The sequence below is a fragment of the Typopeltis vanoorti genome, chromosome 9 (assembly GCF_054136105.1).
Source record: "Typopeltis vanoorti isolate ZY-2024b chromosome 9, IOZ_Tvanoo_1.0, whole genome shotgun sequence".
Taxonomy (NCBI): Eukaryota; Metazoa; Arthropoda; class Arachnida; order Uropygi; family Thelyphonidae; genus Typopeltis; species Typopeltis vanoorti.
This window is the reverse complement of record NC_143557.1, coordinates 131,729,584-131,752,319: the sequence shown is the minus strand read 5'-3', so window position 1 is coordinate 131,752,319 and position 22,736 is coordinate 131,729,584. Positions and strand designations below refer to the sequence as shown.

Here is a 22,736-nt window from a genome sequence, read left to right as displayed (position 1 = left end):
CAATGCGATATACTGCTGCTATTCTTTTCACCCCAAAGTGCATAACCTTACACTTTGCCACATTGAATTGACATCCATTTTTCCTAGCCCAGTCCTCCAAACTATCCAAATTTTACTGTAAAATTTTGACATCCTGTGCACTCACAATTGCTCTACCCAACTTTGCATCATCAGCAAACAAGTGAACACTTCCTCTCAAATCCTTTCCTATATCATTGATGAACAAATTGAAAAGCAGTGGTCCAAGAAGAGAGCCCTGCGGCACACCACTAGTCACAAGCCGTCTTTTAGACTCCACTCCTGCATAAACCACTCTCTGGTATCTTTCCTTCAACCACCCTCCTATCCATCTCACCAACCATTTATCTATCCCCATCTGCTCCAGTTTACTGATTAGGGTTCCATGTGGTAACCTCTCAAAGGCCTTGGCAAGGTCCAGTAGTATCACTGTAAACCCATTACTTCTATCCAGCTGTCAGTGTGTTATAAAACGTGAGCAAGTTAGTGAGGCATCATCTACCCTTCACAAAACCATGTTTCCCCCCATACAACATCCCATTTTCATCTATCCAATCCTATATTCTTTTCTTGATTAATTTCTCTAAGACCTTGACAATGATTCCTGATATGCTAATCGGTCGGTAATTTACAACAGCAGTCTTGGAACCACATTTATGCAGTGTAACTATTTTCCCCTCTTTCCACCCCCTCGGGACTAACCCAGACCCGAGACTCAAATTAAACAAAATGGTCAAGGGTACTGACAATTCTTTAGCTGCTTCTCGTACGACACGAGCTGGTATACCATCCAATCCCACGTATGTATTGACATTGAGGTTATGCAATAGACTACTCACCTCCACTTCATTCACCACAATTCCCGTATAATCTACTTGTTTATTCGTTTCTGCAATGTCACCACCTGGATGATATATACTTGCAAAGTGCTCACTCAGTAACTCAATTATATCAACTGATTCAGTTACCTCTCTACCATCGGCATTCTTTAAAATCATTCTGCCATGTACATTTTCCCTTTTACTTGCTACATATCTAAAAAACTGTTTAGGATTCTCTTTAGCCTGCATGGCCAATGTTCTTTCGTAATCCTTTTTTGCTTTTCTTACCACACTCATTACCCTTCTGGCATGCGCTTTATACCGTTCATGTGCCTGCCGGTCACCTTTCTCTTTAAATTCCCTCCATAGTTGTTTCTTTTTTTGCAGCTCAAGCTTAATGGTGTTATTCATCCATTTAACCCCTACTTGATTTATTATTCGGACTCTAGGTATACAGTCAGCCATTGCTTCATGCAAACACTTCTTAACTGCCCCCATGCACTATCAACTTCTAGTCCTTGCAGTTGTACATGCCATGGCACTGAACCAATCAAACTCCTAAGCTTGTCATAATTACCAGCCCGATAATTTCACATGTACCCTGTCTTAATTGAAAATTCCACACCTTTAGCCACCTCCCAAGTCAAGACCCTATGATCACTCTCACCAATTGGTGGCAATGTGGTTATATTTGTTACAGCCAAATCCTCAGATGTAATTACTAGGTCAAGCACTCTCTGACCCCTAGTATTTTCCATTACATGCTGTCGCAGATAGTTATCCCTTAATAACCGCATAAAATCCAATTTCTTCCTCCCGTGTGTCCTCTCCTCACTCCAATCAATGCGATCATAGTTGAAATCTCCCATAATAATTACCCTCCTTCCACTCATTTCTTCTATTTGCTTGTGCATACTGTCACCACCATCTTTTCCATCACCTGGTCTATAGCAGCACCCGATTGTATATTTAGTTCTGCTAGCCACAATCCCACAATCCCAAATGGCCTCAAATGTGCTCTTTTCTCTATCCTGCAATTCAACTTCTATTCTCCTTGGCTGTAGCTCATCAGCTATCATCAACAATACTCCTCCCCCATTTTATTCTCCATGTCATTCCTGAACACGCTATACCCATCACATTCAATCCCACTAGCTATATCATCTACAGTCAGCCATGATTCACTAATACCAATAACCTGTGGTCTGGAAGTGCCAACCATGGTCATAAACTCTTCCATCTTGTTCCTAATACTCCTAGCATTAGTGTACATGAATTTAAGACCACCATTAGCCCCAACCCTACCTTGATGCCTTATATTAACTATCCCACTCTGATTTGTTGTCCTTATTCGCTCGGGCATATTATATTCATTCATACATTCAACTGCCTCTCTTAGGACTGTATATCTACCCCCCCTTAATAAATCTAGTTTCCCTGAAACATCCATTACATTCAGCAACACTTTCTCAAGTCTCCTTACACCATAACCATTCAATTTTAAGCCATCCATCTTATATAGATCCTTTCCCCCATCGAAATCACTCCACACATCCACAAATTCCACACCACTCGTCATACATAATCCACGCATAAAGTCATTCGCAATTATGGCCCTCCTTTTAAACATTTCACTGTCATACCGTGGCAAAAGACTAATCATTCTAACTCTCTCACTCTTTTCTTTTGCTACCTCAAACAATTCATTCAGGTCTTCTATAATTTCCATTTTATCTCCTTTCAAATCATTCGTACCTGCCACAACAATCATTTCTTTCACCCTTTCCTTTTGCTCTCTAATAGACTCAGTTACATCCTTTATGGTCGCACCAGGTTGGTACGATTTTGCCAAATCCTCTACTAACACACCTCGTACTAACGAGTCTCCATGCACTCTATCCTTCATTTTGTTCATGTTCATGTTCATGTTAATTTTCCTGTCATACTTTTTAATATGGTTGGTTCATTCATTCGACTTTTGCTCATACGCTCTAGCTGCTGTTTTGCCCTTTGTATCGCACCATTCAACAACGCGATCTCATCATTGCATCTATCTCATCTTTTTTATTCTCTGTAAAACCATTAATACTATCATTCACACTCTCACAATTCTCTGGTACAACCCTCGCCGTTTCTTGTCATATCCGTTATTTCTTCATTCTGAAGTTTGGCAAAAATATCACACTCACGATCCGAAATACGCTTCAATTCCTCATTCTCCCTACATTTTCTACACACATTCACTCCTTTATTATCATCTAACCACACTCTGACCGCAATCCGCAAAGCGTACATTTCGCAGACAGTACACTGAATCATCTCCTTTACATTACTGTTCTTGAAAGAAGATGGCGAACCATCATTACTGGCCGCCATTTTCCTTCGTACTGGAGCCATTACTAGTAACGTAACGTATCAAATTATAAATTATAAATACCAAAAACACAAACAGACGCACTAAGATACGCAAGGCAAACAAAACTATGCAATATTAAAGTAAATTTTTCAAAGATAACTGAAAATAACGCTTATCTTATCTGGAGCTTTCACGAACACTACACATTACGAATCCCTCTAGCGGCGACTTCCCGACATAGATTATGTTATAAACACTTTAGTACACTAACTACACTAATAAAACTACAATAATATACTAAAATTACTCAATTACATCTAACAAAATATTAAAAAATGAACAAAAATCACAAATCTTTCAGGAGCTCTCCGAGAGTATGCCCTTTCACCAGCTAGCCTCAACACCATTATCATATGACTTCGGCATTACTTCAGCGTTAGTAATATCGAAAAAAAAAATGGCGGCTCGCATTGTAGTCTCGCATGATGGTTGTTCTTGCGAAGAATGTTTTTTTGATTTAAGTGGTGATTAGTGAGTTTTAGATATTTTGAATCTGCTTTGTTTGCGGAATACGAGGCAAGACTTTGACTTTTGATACAATTTTCTGGCCCTAGCCTGTTCTCTTCGCCATTGTAAATATTTTATACCTATTCAAGAATGGAGAATGTAAACGATATCAAAGACGCCATTCAACAGTTAAACAAAGATATGTCACTAGACATTCTCAAATTCCTCCTAAAAAATTTGAAACAAATTATCCTGGTTGCTTGAATCTCTTCACTGAAATAACTGAAGATGATGATTTGGACATTGAAGAGGACATTACACCTGTTCCACCTTCAAAGACTCTCCGACAGTTCGATTATTCTCATGAAGAACATTCTAATAAAAGACGATGAACATCGGAAGGTGGATTGGAAGTTGATGTAACAACTCAACAAAATCAGACCACCCAAGATAGAAAAGAAAAGGTCCCTCCAGTCATCCTTCGAGATAAAGACAAATGGACCTCAGTCTCAAGATCCCTAGGAGAACAAAATATCAATTTTTCCTGGGCAAGAAATATTGAAGAGGGTGTAAAGATCCACCCTACCACTGTCACTGATTATCGCTTGATGACGAAAATGCTTGACAACTCTAAATTGCCCTTCCACACATTTGCGCTAGCTAGTGAGAAGAACTTAAAAGTTGTTCTAAGAGAAGTGGCTGAGGGTATCCCAACTGATGAGATTACAGCTGACCTCATCAATCAAGGATTGACTCCAACCAAAGTGAGTAGAATGTTGAGGTCAGATAAAACACCAAGGCCACTGGTGTTGGCCGAAATCTCCAACACACAAAAAAGCATCTATGAAGTTACGGACATTTGTTAGTTTAAAATTACAACCGAACCTCTGAGGAAGAAAGCATCGGCAGGGCAGTGCCACAGATGCCAGAGGTTCGGGCATGCCCAAAAACTGTGCAGAGCTGCATATAGATGCCTAAAATGCGGTGAGGGTCACCAAACTAACTCCTGCACCAAACTCAGATCCACACCTGCTTGTTGTGCCAACTGTAGAGGACCACATCCCTCTAATTACAAGGGTTGCCTTTTCCATACAAAAAACCGTGGATCAACAAGAACTAACTACGTTCCTACAAGCAATGACACAACACACAACCAAGCAGTTCGCCCTCCAGATCATAATACCTCACATTCGACAACACAGGAAGGCACTCGACCCTCATCCATGTCCAAATCATATGCGGAAGCGGTAAGAACCCAGACGTTTTCATCACAAGAGCGAACAAGCTCTAATCTCACATCAGCTTTAACCTCGTCACTTGCAACACTGCTGCATGAATTCAGCAAAGCAAGCACCTCACCATCCTCCAGAAAAAGATTCTACCTAGAAACCCAATCCATATTAACAGCTCTCTATAATGTTTAAAAAATTTAAACCAAATTCTCTCATGATAACAGCATGGAATGCCAATGGCTTAACAAATAAAATTCTCGAGCTGCAAGAATTTGCAAAAAGATACAATCCAGACATAATCTTGATCAGTGAATCCCACCGCAGACCATCAAACAATCCAAACCTAAGAGGCTATATTTTATACAGGACAGACAGACTCAACTCTAGTGGAGGTGGCACAGCTATTTTTATCAAAGTTATTTAAGCCACAACGCACTGACTAACCCCCAAACTCTAAACCTTGAGGTGATGGGTGTGGAGGTGCACACTAATAACGCAGGGAAACTCAAAATCTACGCAGCGTACAACACTCCCAGTATTCCACTATTGACAGCAGACTTAGACTCCATCCTCGGCTCCACGGATTCCATAATTATATCAGGAGACCTAAACTCCAAACACACGGCCTGGTTCAGTTCATCAATCAACTCCAAAGGCCATACCTTATTCAACTATACGTTACTCAACTCATCAATAGTAGCTGGACCCACTGAACCCACACACTACAGCCCATCAGGAAGTTCTGATGTATTAGACATAGTTATCCTCAGAAACATCAAATATCAATACCAGCTGGAGACAGTAGAAGAGCTTAACTCAGATCATAATCCCATCCTACTCAGGTTAGGACTTCAAGATCAGCTCTCTCCCCATCATTCTTTCATACCATCGGACAAGCTCTCTAAAGTTCTCCCAGTCCACATCGGTCCGCCCCCTTGTCATTCGTAAAAAAGAAGAAATAGATCAAGCTGTAAACAATTTAACTAGGCAAATCAACTCAGCAATAGCATCAGTCACTCAAACCACTGTCTTCCACGCTCCTAACTGGATCCCAGAAGAGATAATGGACCTGATCAGGGCCAAAAATAAGGCCAGAAAGCGATATCACAATACTAGAGCCCCGCAGGACAAAGCAACCTTAAACACTTTGAACAGACAGGTTCGAGAAGCCCTCCAGATCCACAGGAACTCCAAATGGGAAACCAAACTCAAACAAATCAACCCAGAAGATAACTCCATGTGGAAGTTTGTAAAATCTCTTCGTAACAAAAGACAACCACTTCCTCCTTTAAAGACCAATCTTGGAATTGTACACACAGATGATAAAAAAGTAGAAGCCCTAATTGACAATCTGGAAAATCAATGCAGCCCATCTTACGCAAATTTAAATGTCAATCTTATTCACAAAGTTCATCGTAAAGTTAGAAATGCACCAGCCTAAAGATGATTCAGAAACCATCACCCCCACATCACCAACAGAAATAATAAATATCATTTCCCATCTGAAGAATAAAAAGGCTTCCGGCCCTGACGGCATTACCAATAGAATAATAAAGCTACTCCCACGGAAAGCCATAATTCATCTAGTTAATATTACCAGTTCCATTTTAAGATTCCATTACTTTCCCACAGATTGGAAAATCGCGGACATTATACCTCTGAAAAAGCCTGGCAATAACCCACAACTTCCCCAAAGCTACAGGCCCATCAGTCTTCTTTCCTGTCTTGGCAAAGTAACAGAAAAGGTCATCCTATCAAGACTACAATCAGCAATGGACCAACAGAAAATAATCCCAAATGTGCAATTTGGGTTTCGCAAAGTTCACAACACGGTGCAACAAATTCACCGACTAACAGAACATATCGATCATGGTTTTAACTGGCATCTTCACACTGCTGCTGTGGTTTTGGATGTTGCCAATGCCTTTGATAAGGTCTAGCATCAAGGCCTTATCTTCAAACTAATTGAAAACAGTATCCCAATTAAACTAGTGAAACTCATATATTCATATATCAATGAAAGATACATGCAAGTAAAACTGAACGGAATTGTTTCTTCAAGGCGCAAAATTCTGGCGGGAGTACCTCAAAGTTCTCTTCTGGCCCCAATACTTTTCACAACTTAGATGGCAGATATTCCTCTCAATCCAAGAACAACTACTACGGCCCTTTATGCCGACGACACCGCTATTCTAGCTAGATCACTCTGTCCTGGCCTAGCAATCACCAGACTCCAAGGAAGTATCAGTGAGCTAGAAAACTGGTTCACCAACTGGAGGATTCAAGTGAACCCTCTCAAAATCTCAGCCATAATATTTTCAAGAAGAAAAATCTCCAACAAAGAAGACATCCTGCTCTCTGGTCAAAAGATCATTCAGAGACCAAATATCTTGGGGTAGCTCAGCTCTACCCATTGATCAACTGCAAGAGCAAATTGAACCCACATAATAAATTGCTTCTTTACCGGATGGTAATAGGTCCAGTCATTACCTACGCCTCACCAGCATGGAGTCACACTTCAAGATCAAACATTTCAAAATTACAGAGAATCCAAAACAAATGCCTTAGGATGATCCTGGATGCACCGTGGTTCGTCAGAAATTCACAGTTTCACCGAGAAACCGGTGAATCTGTGAATTTCAGGCTCCGTACATCTCCTCCTTCTTCGTGATCTTGCAGAAAAATTCTTCGTGAAGTCAAGTTCACATTCAAACCCACTAATCGCACAAGCTGTCAATTACAACGAGACTGATTACTACAAACACAAAAGACCGAAGGCTATTCTTCTCTCAACCGATCATAGCTAACACAACTGCCCTCAGAGGGCGAGTTTAATTGCTCACAAATCTCCCACTCCCAAACAATTCTCATTACAGATAAAGGGGAATATGAAAAGCACTAGTGCTTCACCTATCCTGTCAGTAATGTTATTGGTGGTATTGGTCGTTAGTAGTATCATCTCTGTGTCTGGCTTCCATTAATTCCAGACCATTTGTTTTGAATTGTACCAATAATGTTATCTGGAATTGGGATATGTGGTTAAAATTCAAATTCAAACAAGCAGTAAAACAGAAGAATATGATGGAATGCGGAAAGGAACAGGCTTTCCTCAAAAGGAAAAGTTGAAAGGCCTGTATAAAGAGAGAAGCTGTTTGTAACAAACCAACGCAATGGTATAGAATGTAATATCATCATTAGAAACATTAACATAGAGATAGAACTGGAAAGGCAGAAACAAGTAGAAGAAAGAAATTTTAAGATAAGAATACAACAGCGCTTAGCAGACAGCCTTTCAGCTGCATTCGTCAATAGACAATTTACAATATTTCGCAAACAAAGGACTATAACTCAAATCTGTGTTGATGGAGAAGGCATGCCCACCACTAAAGACATCCTTGACTCCTTTCAAAAACACTACAAAAATCTGTTTGAAGACAATAGTGCTGTTGGAAATTATAACTCTTGGAACATTAATGGATTTCCTGTTCATATCCAAGATGGGCTTGACAGCCCCATTACAGCATCTGAAGCTACCACAGCCTATAAAGAATGCCAGACGAAAATCCCCAGGGCCTGATGGTCTAGGGATAGAACTTTATCGTGAGGCCTGGGATTTTACTCTTCCCATTCTAGTTACACTATTTAATTCCTTTCTCTCATCAGGACACATAACAAGTGAATTTGTAGCAAGCCATACTGTCCACATTCGTAAACCTAATGGAGATCACACCTTAATCAGCAGCAGGAGATTTATTTCTCTATCTAATACCTGACTGCGAGATATTTTTCCGCATTATCAATAACAGGCTCAAAGTGGGAATGAAATATATAATTAAAAGCACACAGATGTATGGAATACCAAGTCCAGCAGTAGAATATAATTTATTTCTGCTACGTGATCTAATCCGCTTAGTTAACACGAAAAAGCAGTCGATGGCAGTGCTCTCAGTAGACCTTACTCAAGCATTCAATAATGTCCGGCATCCCTTTCTATTCCACATCCTCCAGCAAATTGGTGAAGCTGAAAAACTGCTATCTGTTATCAAAGGAGCCTATGCCAATTCAACCACTCGCCTCCTAGTTAATGGGTTCCTGTCAGATCCAGTAAAAATTAAAAAAAGGAGTCAAGCAAGGTTGCCCTCTCAGCACACTGCTCTTTCATTGGTTCTTGAACCTTTCTTACAAGAAGTCAACAATACACATGCTGTGCGAGGAATAAAAGTTCCTTCAACTACACTGCTCAAAAATAATTAGAGGATATTTTGGTTCTCTTGTAAATTCTAAAGTCATAAAAAATTTATTTTAAAATATTCTTAATCTACAACAGTGCAGAACATGCAACTGTGTAGAAAATCATGTTAAGACTTGTCGAAACGTGGAATAATCCACAGTGTATTAGCATCTGGGGGTACAAAAGCATCGCTCACTTCCACAGTGCATAATTATCACTTCAGTTGTAAACTTGTGTCACCTGCCACTCATTATTTTGTTAAATATGGCTGAACAACATGATATCGCGTAAACCATGGTTTGGAGAGCCATTGGTCTATTAGAAGCGGGACAAACGCAGCAAGTTGTCGCTCAAGCATGTCGTGTATCTCAAAGCGTAATTTCGCGACTTTGGAATCGCTTTCTGGAGACGGGAAATGTTTTCCAAAGACAAGGTCAAGGTCGCACATCATCAGCATGTCCAAGAGACGATCAGAATTTGTCATCACTTAACAGAAGTAATCGAGCATTTAACACAACACAAATTCGAAGCGAATTTTCCGCTGCAACAGAGAGGCTGGTATCGATACAGACAGCATGAAATCGTCTTCATGCCATAGATTTATATGCTCGAAGACCAATGCATTCCAGTTACTGCCAATCACAAAAGAGCACGAACAATTTGGGCACAGGAACACTGCAATTGGACAAATGAAGATTGGGCTCGCGTACGTTTTAGTGACGAGGCCAGATTCAGTCTGCAACCAGATAACCGACGTATCTTGATATGGCATGAAAGTAGAACAAGAAGTAATCCACAGGTTGTTCGTGAAAGACCCCAACATCAAGGTAGGAGTTTGATGGTATGGACTGGAATAAGTATAGGTGGCCATATTGATCTCTCTTGGATCAGAAACGGTTCCTTAACAGTCCAAAGGTATCACGGTGAGATTTTGGAACCTATAGTTCGTCCATATGCTGCTGCAATTGGCCAAAAATTCATTTTTATGGATCACAATGCTCGTCCACACTGTGCAAATTTGGTACAAGAGTGGTTTGAGGAAGCAGGTATTGAACGAATGGACTGCCCCCTGCCTGTTCACCGATTGTAATCCAATCGAACATGCCTGGGAAGCTTTAGGAAGGCGCATTTCTGCTCGACCGGTGCCACCACGATCGCTTCAAAGCTCAAAATTGCTCTTGCAGAAGAGTGGGGAAATATCCTGCAAGAACTGTTTGATCATCTTATCTGGTCCATGCAATCAAGATGTACCGCTGTTTTGGCTGTTAATGGAGATGGTTGCGCCCTATTAAAAATTAACAAAAGCGTTTTTGGCTATTCTTGTTAAAATTATTTCACGCTAAAATGTATAATTTGTTAAATTTGTAATAAATATCGATTATTTAAACAATATCTCATCAATTACACCCTGTCCATAAATAAGAAATATTTATTCATGTCTAAAGTACTCAATAGTTATAATTATTTGCAGAAATTTATAATTATCCGAAAGAAACTAAAATATCTACTAATTGTTTTGAGCAGTGTATAAAGGAAAATAAGGTATTAGCATATGCCGATGATGTAGTTGGAACTTTGAAGGATAATGATTCCATTTATATATTTTTGGTATTTTATAAAAAAATCAGCAAAAGCAGTGGATTAATTATTAATGCAGACAAGACAAAATTAAAAGTTTATGGAAACTGGGATCTTGGAGGCATTCCTTTTGGACTAAACCCAAAGAGAGGACCCCTCGTTACACTTGGAATTCCCTTCTCCGCTTACCCAACATTACCAGTCCAAGAACTTATATACAAGAACTTGGAACTGTTAGAAGACTAGAAAATAGGACCACTCTCTTTTCTTTTTTGAAGCATAGTACTCAAAACCATAATCTTTCCTGCTTGGTTGTACATAATAGATATTAGAGACATCACAGAAGCTGAAGAAAAGCAATTATATAGTAAACCTGTGCACTTTTTTTTGGTCTAGCCGATACCAAGAAGTTAAAAAGGAATTTCTTCAACTATCAACGAAGCATGGAGGATTTGGACTTCCTGTCTTAAAATTCTGCTATTTAAGCAATACTTTAAACTAATCGCACACATGCAGACCTTCTCCAGTACTACTTGGGTATTCATCTTACCCTGTTTGGAGTTAATGTTTATAAAGGTCCAAAAGCTGAGATTGATCCTGAATACTACAACACTCTGTGCTTAACTCTAAGACTGCTAAAACACTCCGGAATTGACATTCTTTCCATTACAAAAAGTAAAATTTGGTATAAAGAAATCTTTGATCTCTTTCGCCGCGAAGTTCCACAGTTGGGTACTGACAACAATATTTTGTTTCATAACTTGATTAAGTTCCAAGGGTATCCTAACAGGAAGGATCTTGCTTGGAGAATTGCCTGTGGCCGCCTTCCAGTTAAAGTTATTAAATGGAGGTACTTTAACATCGGAGATCCAATCTGTGACATCTGAATTGGAAAGTAGAACATGCATTCTACAGCTGTCCTCTTGCCCTGCGTATTTGGAACAGATTATGTAATGTGTTGGGCATTCCACTATTTACAGTTTATTTTTACAATACCAACCACCTGTCAGCAATGGGAAGAGAATTTTGATTTCTATAATTAATGAATTAAAATACCATTTATGGAAGGTAGAAAGAAACATGGATTTGAAAACCAGCAATATGACACCCAAGTGCTTTATAATATTGTATTGTGGAAATTTTATTGTTCAGTCAATCGTTTTTTGCATTTAGAAAGAAACAGTCTAGGAGATATCTAATTTATCACTAGATGGTGTAGACCACCCACATTATGCAATGTTCACCAGGGGGAGATAAAATTCTGTCTATTTTTGGTATGAGAGGTTTTTTAACTAGTTCCATCCTCTTAATTCAATATAGTCTTATAGTCAATTGTGGGGATGACTGGAAAGCAATCCCAGGCAGAAAAAGCTAACTCAAGGCAGTTAACCCAGATGGGGCTAACCACCTGGGTATCAGTCATCTTTGCGCTTTCGTTTCAATTGGTCTTTTGTTGTTCATTTATAAGAGATTGGTGTAAACGGAAAACTGATAGCCTTTGGATATATGATGATATAAAAGAGCTGAGGCCTTTTCTCTCTCTCTCTCTCTCATGCTATCTACTGTCTTTTTTCTCCTAATACTGTCAGGCTCTCTTGCATCCCATGCCAACTACTCTAGGCCTATGATGAGCAATCCTTTACTTTTTCTCCTCAATAAAGGTCGAAACCAGTTGGTAGCTTCATTTGGGGGAGCAGAGTTTTGCTTCGACGAACGTTTGAGTATCTAGTTGGATTTGTTGGGGTGGCTTGTATTAGGGCTCCCTTGGCTGATGATTTTCCCTGGAATATGAGCGGTTCTTCTTTGTGGTTGGGGAGCCAGTCACTGAGCAGAGCCACCACTGAGTTAAATGATCATTGTTGGGTGATCTGAGGGATCTCACGAGTTTTTTGGAGAGGTAACCCCCCCATCCACACACACATAAACAGAAAAACCGGTTTGGGTATTGATCCTTCCCATAATGCATAGCATTATACCAGTGGCGTCACATGCCCATTTCGGTTGGGTGTGCTGTCATGGCTTATTCAACTGGCGCTACAAAATTCATGTCAGTTTGACCGTACGATTTGCATTTTTATCGATGCATGAAAGTTCTAAGAGTGTATAGCACATCAGTGTTCATCTTAATTGGTCTTATGCAATTAATTGTAAGATAACTTTGAATACTTTAATTTATCAAATAATTGTAACCAAATCTGCGCAGAGTGGGGGAACAATGTGTATGTTTAAAGATACTCTATATTAGAAAACAATTATGGAGGATGCTATTTTTGGTTGGTATATTTCAATTACTCAAAGGTTTGAATTACTCAAAAGTGTAAAATTTGGAAGAGGTGGACGAGGCTTAACTCCTTCGACTACAATACTGCTGCTCATTTTACATATGAGCAAAAAAGTTATGGATTTATCGAAAATTATATATAAAAACTTACCTACCATGTCAGTTCACACTTCACTCACGTAAAACAGATGAAACTCAGAAAACAAAAACTGCAACCCATGACTAATAACAACGTTCAATTGGATTGGTTGACATACTAACCAATCACAGCCTGTAGGTGCTATTGTCTCCTACCACACCTGGAATTTTCGCCCCTGCCTTATATATAAGAATATGTGGTTTGCATTATGGGATACTAAAGCAAGTGATGTGAAGTCATTAGCTTCTATATACGAGTTGCCCCAGTCCTGAAAATAGTTCAGGCGCAAGCTTTGTTTGCTTACACTTGGAAAAAAGATTAAACCAAGTATATAATTCCTTGGTATCTTTAATTTGTAAATAGTATAAGTATGGCGAATTTGTTTTTATTCAGAGCTTTGCATATGACGTCAGTAATGTCGTCTAGTAATGTAGTGGTCCTCTTTTTTTTTAATCCATAGTTATTTTAGATCATATTGTATTTTTAAAAGTAATTTTATAGCATAGAGCGTATTACATTTTCTAGAATTTTTGAGACTACAAGTAAATTATCAATGAGTGTGTAGTCATTTTCACCCCGCTTATAAAGAGGTGTGATAAGTGCTGCTTTTAATTTGTTGAGGATAATACCCTTATCCAGTATTAGGGGTGTCTCGGTGACTGCGGAACTGCAGCGCCCCCAATTTTTCTCGACATATAAATATATTTATTAATTTATTTATATTTGCGTGTAATATTTAATTTTATCATCAGCAATCCTATATAATTCTCTTATTTTGTAAAAAAAAATAATAAAAATCCATCGTGTAGCACTTAGGAGGGCAAAGGACGCTAGCAGCACTGTGTTTACCACAGTGTCATATTGCTACGCGCAAGCATATGCACGTCATAGTGAAATGCCAGTTATTAGCGTAATTGTCCGTCGCGCAGTTCCACTGTTCTTTATATGCAGTTTGCGCCAATAAAATGTTCGTAGTGCTTATCGTCTTTACTCCGTCTCTTTAAATATTTATATTAAATATTTAAAGAGATTTAATTAATTAAATTAAAGAGTCAATATTTAAAGTCTCTTTAAATATTGACTCTCTCTTGAGTAATGTTGTTTACATAGTTTTGATTGAAGGATTCTGCCAGGTGGTTCCTTGTCTCGGCCAAAATTGTTGACGATGACGTCTTACGGGAATGGTTTACGTTTTCTAGTAAGCAATTTGTTGAGTGTCGACCATGTTTGTTTCGTATTGTCGCTGTCGGCAGAAAATGTCTGGACGTAATTTCTTTTGGTGGAGCATATTTGGGTTGTTAGTTGGCTTCTTGTATCCTCTAAGCCAGTGCTTCCCAAATTCTGGATGTCAGCGCCCCCTTTGCAAAAATTAAAATATTTCACTGCCCCCCCGCAAAAAAAAATCGTAATAGAGAGATATTTTATTATAATATTTATTGCAAAAATCAAATGCATATATTACATTCTTTGCCTCTTACCGTTTGGTTCTGAAGACGATGCGGGCTCTTCTGGTAAAATATGAAATACTTTTTTTGAGTCTGTTTCTGCTTCTGATTGTTCCCGGGAATTTTTTTTTTTTTTTTTTTATCAGCCACTTATCCATCTCAGGGTTAAATGTTTTTAACGTGGAATAGATCAAATAATATCACCACTTACCGATACTGGCACACCACAGACTGATAACATGAAATTAGTGAATATTACCCGAAACAGACAGCAAAGGCAGGTTATTAAAACGTGCATATGATTGGTGCGGTATTAACAAAAGATCGCGCAACCGAATGATAAAAGCATAGCTGACAATTGAGGTGAAATGCTAACTCTCTTCTACCGAATTCCATATGTGAAACTGCCATAACATTCATTATATATATATATATATATGTGTGTGTGTGTGTGTGTGTGTGTGTGTGTGTGTGTGTGTGTGTGTGTGTGTGTGTGTGTGTGTGTGATTCATTAATTAGTGTGTTTTTATCCCAGTTATCTCTAATTGCACTATTTATTGAGAAATATATTACACAGACTCCTCATACCTTATTCACTGGCATAATAAAAGTACTTGTTCTTATTGCCTCTGCAGTATGGTGGCTCTTAGGGAGGGCGTGTTGTTTACCACTGCAAGCGAGTTACTATATCCCCACATTAACTTGTTTAAGCTTTTTTTTTCATGTGTGAAGGATATGCGAAACTTTTATTGGTAACAGAAAAGTAGCTCGGATGACAGTGATAATATAAAACGAGTTTTGATATGTATATAAAGTCAATATCAACATAAAGTCAATATCAACAGTCCCTGATTACGAACGCGTGATGAAAGGGACAGGAAGATTTGGAGCTTCCCTGGAGAGCATTCGAAATAAATACAATTAATCACTGCTTTGTAGTGAAACATATGAGTAAGCAGTATTTACTAATATTCATTAAGCACCAAAATACGCAGGAAGCAAAGTTTGTGAACCAACACCAATGTGTGAATTTTTGCATTAAAATATAAAAAATAACAAAAAAGAAATACATATTAAAGTTAAATACGTTTCTTTTAAAATAAAAAAATCTACTTAGTCTTAAAACATTTTAAATTTGTTTTCATTATTTCATGGCCCCCCCCTCGACAAAACCTACGGCCCCCAAGGGGGACGCGGCCCACAGTTTGGGAAGCGCTGCTCTAAGCTACACAGAGGATACTGGAAAGTGCATCACATTTATACTGATGTTATTAAAATAATTATAAATAAATAAAACAAATCCTCTAACTCCTTTTATTCCCTATAGGGAATATGTGAGGCTGATTTTAACTCTAGTTTTTGGAGACTGAGGGGATAGTTCATTCTCCACTGGTAGCCAATCAGAAAGAGCCGGCCCAGGACCATCACTAATTACAAACGGCACTTAGTTAAGAGATGCTGACAAGTGCGCCATCTCGTGGACTTCAACTATAACACAATATATTTATCGTACAAATAGTGTGGGCTCTAAAATAATTAGTCCATTAGTAGTAGGTCTGTAGTAATATTATTATTTAGTATATTTTATTATTTTATTATTTTTAATATTTGTGTAGTAGATGAGTAGCATTAGTAGATTAAAAATAATTAGTAGATTTTAATAAATCGATTTAAGGTTTTATGTGTTTGTTTAGACGGTACTACATTCAATGAGAAAAATATATTGAAACGTTTATTTTTTTTTACTTAAATATTACTTTATTATTTTTAAACCTTTATTTTGTTCAGATGCATCCCACATACTTCCTCCTCTGTCTTTTGTTCCTGATTACATCTCTTGCTACTGCTAACAATGGTAAGTATAATATATAATATAATATACGTTTCATAATTGCCAGATATCTTATCTTTACTGATTTCTGTTTATACATGCAACAGTTTCTTAGAACCTATTAGTTTGATTACATTGGGATCATCATTTCTTTTCTAGAGAGATATGAATATTTGTGGTAAAGTAATCACCTTGTTTATTATGATACTTGTTTATTATGATACCAATTTCCTTTATCACCGCTTCTATTACTTAATTTGCAATAAATTCTACTGAATTATAACCCTCGCCGTTGCGTTTTTAAGTTATTTCGATTTATTGGCCTGAAAGCCAATAGATCGAAATAACTTAAAAAATAAATTACAGTTCAGGTGACTGCTTCTCTTGACAATTCGGATCCCAATCTCATTGAAGTTTCATCTTTGGTGGAATGCTTTTCTTTCAATCATCCGCAACCTCGTATACACTGGAATTACAACAATGCCAAGTATGAGGACTTACATGACTAACTCTACCTTTGCATGGTTAGACTGCTGTTTTCATCCTTCAGATATCTCCAGATATGTGTTGTGACCTTCTTACAGAAATAATCCGTAATGGAATGAAAGTCGTCATTCTCACTGGATTCAAAATTACCACGCTATATGCCATGGTTTTCCAAGAAGTGCACCAGGACATTTCAAGAAAAACAAAGAGAACAACCTATCACAAGTTGCTTAAGACCAAAAGCTTACTTCGCAGTCTACAGCTTCCTGCAACGCTTATCTAACTTCAACAGAGATCATTCATCATCATACGTATCAAGGATTTAGGCCTAGTATGGCCTGTTCCGGCCTTAGAAGTCATCGTTGAATCGTTTAAGAGGACATCCTGGTTTTCTTTTTCCTAATGGCTTGTACTTTAAGGCTTGTATTGGTAATCTTTCTGTTTTCATTCTTTGAACGTGTTCCATCCATTTATGTTTATATTTTTTAATTTTTTCTGTTACTGGTTCTTGGTTTAATTCTTTCATAATATCTTCGTTTCTTTTGTGATCAAATAGGGTATACTTTGCAGGTTTTCTCATAAACTTCATTTCTGCTGTTGTTAATCTTTGTCTTTTTGTTTTATTGTCCAGATTTCGCTTCCATACATTAAGACCGGTAGGGCTAATGTATTGTATACTTTAGCCTGGTTTGTTTTTGAACTAGGTTTGGTTTAAATATAGAGTTAATTACTCCTGTTATTTTTAAATATTTTGCAATTTTTATGTTTATATCTTTTTCATTTTCATAAGTGATCGTACATCCTAGGTAGTTAAATGAATTCACCTGTTCTAAGATCTTGTTATCTAATACTATTTTAGTTCTTGCTGGATCTTGTCCTTTAAAGGCCATAGTTTTTGATTTTTTCCGTTGACATTATCATACCATAATCTTTGGATATCTCATTTAGATTTAAAATAGCTTTCTGTAAGTTATCTTCAGAATTTGTAATTATTATTTGGTCGTCGGCAAAGAGGAAAGTGTTTAAGTTAACTGTAGGTGAAAGTTTAATTCCTTGATGTAAATTTTTACTCCATTTTATTATTATTTCATTTAAGTAGATATTAAAAAGAGTTGCTGAAAGGGGACATCCCTGTCGGACCCCTTGGTTTATCTTTCTTGTATATGATAGCTCATGATTTAATCTTATTTGTATTTGATTATTTTCATATATACTTGTGACAGCTTTTAGGATATTATTTGGTATTTGTCTTTCTTTTAATATGTTAAATAATATGTTTCCTTTAACTTTGTCAAATGCTTTTTCAAAGTCAATAAATGCAATATGTGTTTCTAAATTATATTCTCTTCTTTTCTCTATTATTAATTTTAGGCAGAAGGCTGAGTCTATACATGATCGTCCTTTTCTAAATCCATTTTGTACCTCTAGAATAAAGTTTTCGGAATATTTCATTAGTTTGTTATTTAAGATTCTGCTATATTTTGTAACATGAATTTAGTATACTGATACCTCTATAGTTTTTAGGGTAATCTCTATTACCTTTCTTAAAGATAGGAATCACAATTGCTTTTTTCCATTCTATTGGGGGGATACCAGTTGAGTAAATTTTATTTAAAAATAATAAGAGTCTTCCTTTGAATCTTGTTCCTGCGTATTTATATAGTTCTGAACCAAGCTTATCTTCCCCAGGTGATTTTCCGTTTCTTGTTTCTTTCAGGCTGATTTCTAATTCTTCTTCAGTTATTTCCTTTTCATTTTCGTTAATTGTTTGCCAGTTGTCTTTTTTAAAATATTTGTCTGTCCACAGTTCTGTGTAGTAATTTAGAAATTCTTCTAATTTCAATTCAGTGTTTAATTTTATGTTTTCTTTGGTATCTGCATTTAGGTGTTTCAAAATCTTATATACATTGGGTCTTATTTTGTATAAATCATGTTCTAAATTAGAAACAAATTTATTCCATGATTCTCTATGTCTTTTTCTGACTTCTCTTTTAGCTATGGCTCTTATTCTTTTATATTCTATTTCATCTTCTAATCTTTTACTGCTTAACCATTTGTGATAGGCTTCTTTTTTCTTTTTGATTATTTCTTTGATTGTATCATCCCAGATCTTCAGTTTTTTTCTTTTATTGAATTTTTTGGTCTTTCCTAAGCTTTCATTTGCTGCTGCATTTAGTATCGTTTTTATATTAAGCCATTTTATTTCTATTTCTTCATTTTGTTTTATTTTATCTAGATACTGGTTAATTCTTTGTTCATATAGCCATTGTATATTTGTGTCATTCAATAGTCTAGTTTTATAAACAAATGTTTCAATTTTTCTCTCTGTTCTTGTTACTTGTAGCCATTTAGGTGGTAATCTTAATTTTATTTTAACAAGGAAGTGGTCACTGCTTATTTCATATCCTCTGTGAACTCTAACATCTAGTGAAAATTTTGATGTCTTTTCATTTAATATGAAGTAATCTAATATTGATTTCCATCCTCTTGCTGCCCAAGTATATTTATGTATGTCTTTATGTTTATAGAAGGAGTTCATTATTTTTAGGTTATTATAAACTACAAAGCCAATCAATTTTTTACCATTTCTGTTTAGAGTGTGTTCTCCATGTATTCCTATATTATTATTAATTTTCGTGTTTCCAATTCTTGCATTTAAGTCTCCTGCTAAAATTATGTAATCATTTTTATTTATTTTATTATATATGTTTTGTAGCTGATTATAAAAATCAATATTATCCTGTTCTCTTCCTTCTTCTGGGGCATATAAACCAATTATTGTTAAATAGCCTCTACCTATTTTTATTCTAGCTTCTATTATTCTTTCATTCCATAATTTATAATGTTTTAACTGTTTTGAAAGGGAGTTATGTATCCAAATCATGACTTCTGCTTGTGCTCTTTGGTCTTTGTCGACTCCACTGTATATCACATTAAAATTTTCAGTTCTCATAGTTCCTTTTAATTTCTTTTTTGTTTCAGTGATTACTGCTATTTTAAAATTTCTTTCATTTAATAACTGGTCTAATTCTATTTCTTTATATGCTATTCCTCTTACATTCCAGTTTGCTATGTGTATTATATTTTGTCGTTTCCATTTTCGTTTTCCCTTTTCCATTCCAGGGTCGTTTCCCATAGATTCAATCCGATTATCTTTTTCTGTCAGCTTACAAGTATGGTTATGTTCTCCATGTCAGGGGACTAGCCTGACGATGGAATAGTTCGGTGGTAGGGCTGCTACCTTAAGGCTTCTGAACTCGCCTTCTTCCGAATTTAAACCCATAGGAGGAATAGGGTATATTGAAAGGGAAAGGGTAGATTATAGAAGAAATATAGTAAGGTTTATAGAGAGGACATAGTTGTAAGGCCAGAAATGAAAAGACCCCATGGCCCTTGAGTACTCTAATAGCACAAGGGTCATAAAGTAAGAAGAGTTGGCTCACAAGGCCTTATAGGAAAGATTAAAGTGGGTCTTCCTCAAAGTAGAAGAAGGAGAGGACAGATCCAGCTAGGGGCCCATGGGAGTGCCACTTCCCTTACAATCAAGATGATTGCCCCTTATGGGATAAATGTAATAAATATGATTCAACAGGGATAAATGTAGAAAACTCATGTTAGTACCATTGGCCTTCTCTAAAGCTCTTGGGTGCAACTTTTATCTATTTATGCTACCTCTTTCTCATCCGAATGGTAGCACTATATCCCGCCCAAAGACAAGTCTGATGTCCTGGCTTCATTCTTTCATGCAAATTATTTTCTTCTTTGCCTAGAACAATGCATTGCATACCTCCTGTGACTTTGTGCCAGAAAGAAATCAGACGAATCGTGAAAAACCTGGATATCAAAAAAGCAGCTGGTCCCGATGGAATCCCTCCTATTATGCTCAAGGATGTGCTTCTGAACTAATACAATTTCTTTATCAATTATACACTATACTGTACTCGACTGGCATACACCTTGCATCATGGAAACAAGTCCATATACAGTCAATTCCCCAAAATAGTGATATACGTCTTCAATCAAGTGATCATTTCAGTTTTATCCAAAGATACAGAAGGTTAAGCAGTCAACTTCAATAAATTGGAGAATTGTCATCTTAGTGAATATCAGTATGGATTTTGCCAATCTGGATCCACACGTGATCTCTTAGCCTATATCACTCATCTCTAGGCTGATGCCATAGAAAGGTTTGGAAAATTTGCGTCATTGCACTTGATATCTCCAAGGCTTTTGATAGGAGCTAGGCATGGAGAGATTCTCAGCTAATTACAATTACTATCATATAGGCTGACTTTCTCTCTTTGCCACTGGATTGCCAGGTTTCTCTCAGATTGATCCTTACATATAATGGTGGATGGCATTCGCTGTTTAGATTTTGCTGTCTCTCAGGAAAATCTTTCTGACTTTTATAAACAACCCGCTGTCATTGACTGCAAACCCTATTTATACTTTTGTCGATGATAGCATTCTCCACTCATCCTTCTCATATGACAAATCTTGTAGGGCACAAACATCTCGAACTTCAAGGTACGTGTCTTGAATACATTGCAGCATCCTTGATTGGAGTCAAAACAAACTTAAAAATATATTTGTGTATAAATATGTGTATATAAAATATAGCGTCATTGCTAATTGTTCAATTTTCATCTTGCTATAATTTCTAGTTTAAAATTCACTGATCGGCACAGATTTTAAATTGCATAAGTAAATATCCTTGAGATAATAATGATAAAGGCTCCATGCAGATCGCATGGAGCCTCCGATACCAATGAAATAAAAGTGTGCCGACCACCTCAACTCGTATCTAGGAAGTGATGAAATTGTAATTATAGAAAATGCAGGCCCATGTTGATTTATTCAGAGCTCGATTGTCACTGTAAACATTTTATTTTGTAATTATTTGTAATTATTTTAAAATTATATTAATTTATTCATTCCGGTTTAAGTGTGTTTAAACCAGAATGAGTTTAAATGTGATTCAACTGGGTGCATTTTCATTTTAAATTTTATTTACTTGTTAGATTTCAAGGACACATTGGAGTTGGATGACTTTGTATTCATGGCATGTCTGATAGTTGTTGGCATTTCTGGATTTTTTCTGCTGGCTGGATTATGTGTATATCTTTACAAGGTTGTAAAAGGAACATTGAATCCGAAAACGATGGGATACGTTTTGCTCGCATCAAATAATCTACAGCCAACACCCTCAAATATTGCGTACTTAGGAGTGTTGCCAACAATGCCAGTTCCAGCTCCAAGTCTGCAACCTCCTTGTTTCTATCATCCGGCAGATCGCATGGAGCCTCCGATACCAATGAAATAAAAGTGCTGGACCACCTCAACTCCTAGTTAAGAAGTGATGAAATTGTAATTTAAGAAAATGCAGGACCATGCTGATTTATTCAGAGTTGGAACCAGTTGTACAGTGGAAGAACTTGCAAGACTCACAACATAAAGCAGGAACAAAGAATGACAAAATATGGAGAGAATTAGGAATGTCTCTGGAATTAATTTGTTTAACTTATTATAGTATCTGGTATTGAATGTATCCTACAAAAGAAAAAGGAAGTGAATTTATAAATAAAGGAATAACAGCAAGCGTATAGACTTTCAGGTGCTTTGCATGTGAAAGAGATATAATATTTCTCATTAAATATTTGCTTTAATATTTATTTAAAATTAAATATTCTCAACTTTGAAAACTAACTATAATTATGAGCTGTTATTATTCATTGCAAAACGTGAATATTATATTAAAATATGATTAATTATTAAATACTTCGCGTCTGATATTAATATTAAATTTTAAGT

At 36.8% G+C, this 22,736-nt stretch overlaps 1 protein-coding gene across 1 annotated transcript in view; it reads left to right on the top strand.

Annotated features, from left to right (window-relative positions):
* The window catches only part of LOC150103569 (uncharacterized), a 32,958-nt gene extending 10,430 nt beyond the window's left edge, over positions 1–22,528 (top strand). Inside the window, exons 2-3 of the mRNA XM_090398286.1 lie at positions 16,397–16,463; positions 21,947–22,528. Coding sequence (XP_090254412.1) covers positions 16,397–16,463; positions 21,947–22,248 — 369 coding nt within the window. The 3' untranslated portion in view covers positions 22,249–22,528. The remainder of the gene's footprint in view (positions 1–16,396; positions 16,464–21,946) is intronic.
* Positions 22,529–22,736: the final 208 nt, after the last annotated feature.